We start from the raw sequence: 5,136 nt of genomic DNA, 5'->3' as shown, positions 1-5,136 counted from the left end.
TGCATGCACTCACCAGCTGAGTATATTTAATATTTTCTCCAAAAGCCACACACAGATGTCTGCCTTTTAGTCCAACTTTAGTTTTTTATTTTGTATTTTTTTTTACCTTWGTTTCTTTTGTRTATTTCTGATTAAACCTGTTTTCCACATCTTATAACTGAGAATAACACTCAGGTGAGGAGGAGGACAGCTGTAATCTCTGTCTCCTCAGTTCATCTCAGACCCCTAGTGGGAACTCTTAACCACTTAAGCGTCCTCTGGAGCAGCCTTAACTTTTCTTGAGAGTCAGAGTGATTCTTAGACTTAAGAATTTTCATAACTGACACTTACACTTAAGTCTGAGAGTAGGAGCAAATCTAAGAAATTTTCAGCACTTAAGTCTAAAAATCCACTCTAAGAAGTTTTATAAATACAGGCCCTGAACTCTGTGTTGAATCTAATTTTCTAAAAAAAAAAAAAAAAGACAAAAATAAGAAACCATTACACTGATTTGTTATACCCATGTGTATCCTATGACAAAGTAATGTTTCTGATGAGAAAGCTCTGCTGATTCTGTTTAAAATATTTGTTGTGAATGTGGAGTTAATGAAGTTTTACAGTCTTTTTCATATTATTTTAAACAGTTTTATATAGAGTTTATTAAGTTTCTGAATAAAAGGTTGTATTATGACATGTTTTCCAAACTTCCTTTGTAGAAGTTTGATGCAGCTGTCACCATCTTCAAGTTCAAACAGGAAGTAACCGTGACCACTTGTATAGCCTATTTCACATTAATACGAACTCTAGATGACTTCTAATATTGTTTAATCATGTGATTTTTTTCTTGTCCTAAACATACTAACAAACTGAATGTAATCAAATCATTACATTGTAATCARCATTAGCCAACACAAAAAATGCAATAATTTTGCTAACATTACAGATATTGTCCTACATTATACATGGTTGCTGAGACTAGGGCTGGGCAATAAATCAATAACAATATATTGTGATAGACACAAAATCAATAGAAAACAGTAATATATACCATGKTATCCATATCAGTAAAAAAAAGAAAATAGATCCATTAGATTGTTGATAATTTCACTGAACTCCGATCTAGAACCGCATAGCATTCTGGGGCATGTAGGCAGAGGAAAGGCTTTAGCTGCTGGACCTCTCACGGTCCAGCTAAGCAAGTTTGGTGGCATCAATTAACTCACTCGCCCTTTGGTTAGCTAGCAGTAAACTGCTGAGTAACATGAGCAGAACAGTTTCATGTTTTGCCTCATAACTTCTTAAAAATAAATAAAAAATTATGTGGATTGAAAGGAGAAAATAAGTGTAACAGCTCAAGAAGAAATTGGGTAATAAAAGAGAAAATGCCACCTCACAAGTTTGTCAGTATTAATCAGACTTTTTTTCTGGTTTTTATTTCAAATAGGTAAAACAAAAAAACTAATAAATAGTTATCGATATTCACTGATATGATGCTTATTTCGGGATACATTTTTAGCTATATCACCCAGACACATAATTTGAGTAACAACACTCAATATTGTTTGAGATTATGCATAACTTCATCTACAAGGTTTACCTAAAAGGCAGTGGGCGATATGCATTCCTTGAAGCAATGACAGCCCTTTAATATTTTAAGATTTTCGAAGGCTTTCTCTTAGACTTTCTAAACTATAGTTTTAGTTATTCATGTGGGGGAAAACAGTCCGGGCTTCTCAGCTGCTTCCCGTCCCTGATGGATGTGATGAAAGTGTGAGGCTAAGCATATGTAATCCAGCTCCAGCTGTGAGGGCTGAGTATTCTGTTTTTTCTTCTTCTCCCAAAGTTTAACAAAGAATACTTATCAATATCATGCACTGTGACCTGACATCAGACTCTGCCTCTTTTCATTTGAGCTAAAAGTGCATGGTAGTGAATTTATCTAGTAAGTCTGTCCAGCTCCTTCGACTTCAAACATCTCAATCCATGCAACTCCCACTGCTCGTGCCTCTTCACACTAACTTTGATCATGAAATTCGGTCACCTCACAGAGCCTGTTGGCCCATTTAATAATGCACTGCCACACAAGCAAATTAATATGCCCCCACTGATTTTTGCCCCACATTCCCTTCATTTTTTTTCTCATTGTATTCTCTCTACGTTTGTCCTGAAATCCTTTTTGTGCCTCCAAGCCACATTCCCTGCTTTCATTATTTGTTTATAGAGAATGGTTAACAACATGAGGCATTGCACGTTGAGCGTTTGTCACCATGTTGGAAGTTACTGTACTGAGCCGCTACACCACATTGGACAAAGTTATGTGAGTCAAATTCAAAGGAAAGGAAAACCACTTTTTTGTGACAAGTAGTTATGAGTTAAGGGTGAACGGGTGATGTTCAGGGGGAATAAACGGCCTAGCTTCCAACATGGCATACAGGCTACTGTGGAATGTCACTCCGCCAATTTCTGTAGAGTTTTGTTTGTGTTTCACTGCTGCTGCTCTGTTGTTTTTGATTTCAAAATGACTCATATTTATTGCCACAAATGAACTTGTTGCTTTACAGAAATGTCCTTTAGTGGTAATAATGTGGTGTTTTCTTGTCCCCAATCAGGTTTGCTGTTGCATTTACTGATAAACTGAAAGAAGAGGCAGAACTGTTTCTGGTATGATTTTACTCTTTTTGCATTTTAGTTTATTAATTTCCTTATTCTAGATGTCACTTATATTTTCAGATAATCTGCTGAAGAAAAAATGGATAGTGTTGTTCAGGGTTGTAGGAGTGAAAATGTGCCGCAAAAGCCTAAGTAACAAAAAGTGATGTTTGGATTCAATCTCAGACATCTCAGTGTAGTTCTAAAGAGATTCTGTGACTGATGTGGGTCACTTGATAGCAATCACTCCAGATTAGCAAAATAACACTAAAAGCTGCACTGAAAAGTTGCATTGTGAGCATGATCATGACAACATACCTGCTGTTTAGAAATGTGTTTTTAAGATTTGATTTGTTCTTTTTTTATGTTGATCTCTGCAGYGTGTTAATATTCTGATCAAACTGGGACAGGCAGAAGTATCAGAAATGGGTCCATATTATATTGATTTGTTTGGATGATGATGATACTATGTTTCTCGATATCACAAGTTCATGATAAAATTTCACTTCATTTCACAAGTCTTCAGTCAATATGATGTGATATCAAATGTTCATCATAATCAGTTGGGCATAATATATCGATCAACATCGGGCACATGATAACGATATGATTGATGTTTTGGTTTTGCCTTGATGCAACTGAATTATTAATCATTTAATTATTATATTAATGTGATTGTTGTATTGATACACTACTACTGCAGAATATAAAATTAGAGTAGCTACTAAAAATGTACCTTTTGTGGGCCACTTTTTAAAATCTTTGAGTTTAATATTTCACTGTCTGTTTTTTGTTGTTTGTGGGGCACTATTTCAACAAATTTTTTATTTTTTTAATGATGGGTTGACTTTAAAAATAGCCAGCAATCATTAAAGGCCATTTTTGACAAAAATGATGATTGTGAGAAATCTAACAAATAAAACAAAAAAAAGGTTAACATGCTTTGAATCTGTTGGCACCAGAGATGCTTTGAAGGTCAGCGTCTTGTGGTCATCATTAGTACTGCAGTTAAACATTATTGCCTCAGTTGACTTCATGACTCTGCTTGGCAAAATCCATGGTTTCAGTCAGGCAGTTTGTCTGCTACCAAATTAACATTTCTTTGTGTGACTTATTGCTGGTTAATCACCACTGATTATCTTGAGGGATAATTTAATTTGAAAAGGATATTAATTTTTTCTTCGGTTAGATTGCTTCTGCAAACACGCAATGCTGAGAAGGCAGGAGCTGAAGAGGTTTTTATTTTACAGCACAGCAGACAGTTGGAGACTGACAGCATCAACAAATACAACAGAAGGACTTTCACAATACAAACACAATATTGGACCCCGTGCTACAATAGTCTGGCATTAAAACAACATTACAGAGTTTTATTTTCAGATTAGATTCCAGCCATAGGCTGCAAACTGAGGCAAGTGGCATCACTTTATCTCTGCCATTTAAGTGCTGACAGGAGGCTGACGAGACGGGCTCTGAGAGGCATCGCTCGGCTTTTTATTGTGACACAAAACACACATAGTTGATGGATCTGGTGTGATAACATCCAGTCAATTTATTTTCCATCCCCCTTGATTTATATTGCAATGTTCCCATTATCTTATCAACTGCTTCCCTGACTGCTTTTTTTAAAGTTTGTATTTAGTTTTAATATGCTCTGAGCATAAAAAAACATCAAATGTCTGTTTTCATTGTCTTTCATGAAATGAGAGCAGCACATATAGTAACTATCAACTGTAATTGTATAAACACACATTGCCAATCTTAACTGAAGGGTWTGTTTGTGTACTTATTTGTGTTTCTGTGCTTCTTTATCTTCACTCTCTGTTTTCCTGAAGGTTGCCCAGAGCAGTAAAATCTATGTACAGCCCCAAGGTAAGATCTGCAGGTTGATTATTCTGCTTGATGCTCTGCATTCTTTATTTACCACTCAAGTTAGTTTAACAGCAGGGTTTGTTTTTTTCTATCTCCTTATATCAAACATGTTGTTGTATAGAGTTGCTTTAGCCATTTGCTTTTTTCCACATTTGACATTATGGCATTGAGAGCTCTGAACTCATGTCTCCCATCACTTACTATGTTTGGAGAAATAGTATTCACCACAGAGAGGCTAATGTTTGAATATGAAATGACAACCTCTGTGTACAGAACAGGCCTGTGATTGGAGGAGGAAAGATTTTATCAGCACCCAATCAGAGAAGAGTCTCTGTAATCTGCTTGGCTGAGGCCGGACCAGTGAAAACTCATTTATTAACAGTGACTATTAGATCGTTATCACATAAAAGGTTATATTTTAATCAAGAAAACTGACTATTTTTGAATCACTGCTAATTTATTATTTGATGAGCAGAATATAACTGAACAAGTGTCTTGTGATTTTCATGTGTATGTTTATTTTAAAGGTGTCCAGACAGAAGTGACTGAGAAACTCTGCTGGACTGACTTCCTGAGGAACTCAGGTAATAATAATAATAATAATAATAATAATAATAATAATAATAATAATAATAA

The 5,136-nt window shown here is 35.4% G+C and overlaps 1 protein-coding gene across 2 annotated transcripts in view; it reads left to right on the top strand.

Annotated features, from left to right (window-relative positions):
- Positions 1–5,136, top strand: part of glt1d1 (glycosyltransferase 1 domain containing 1) — a 26,319-nt gene that overhangs the window by 2,811 nt on the left and 18,372 nt on the right. Inside the window, exons 4-7 of one of the 2 annotated variants that reach the window (XM_014007156.1) lie at positions 696–737; positions 2,589–2,640; positions 4,464–4,500; positions 5,028–5,084. In XM_014007156.1, coding sequence (XP_013862610.1) covers positions 696–737; positions 2,589–2,640; positions 4,464–4,500; positions 5,028–5,084 — 188 coding nt within the window. The remainder of the gene's footprint in view (positions 1–695; positions 738–2,588; positions 2,641–4,463; positions 4,501–5,027; positions 5,085–5,136) is intronic. The other variant, XM_014007157.1, reaches the window with a different exon arrangement.

Source organism: Austrofundulus limnaeus, unplaced genomic scaffold (assembly GCF_001266775.1).
Source record: "Austrofundulus limnaeus strain Quisiro unplaced genomic scaffold, Austrofundulus_limnaeus-1.0 Scaffold40, whole genome shotgun sequence".
Taxonomy (NCBI): Eukaryota; Metazoa; Chordata; class Actinopteri; order Cyprinodontiformes; family Rivulidae; genus Austrofundulus; species Austrofundulus limnaeus.
Note: the sequence above shows the minus strand (reverse complement) of the source record. Positions and strands in the feature narration are given on the sequence as shown.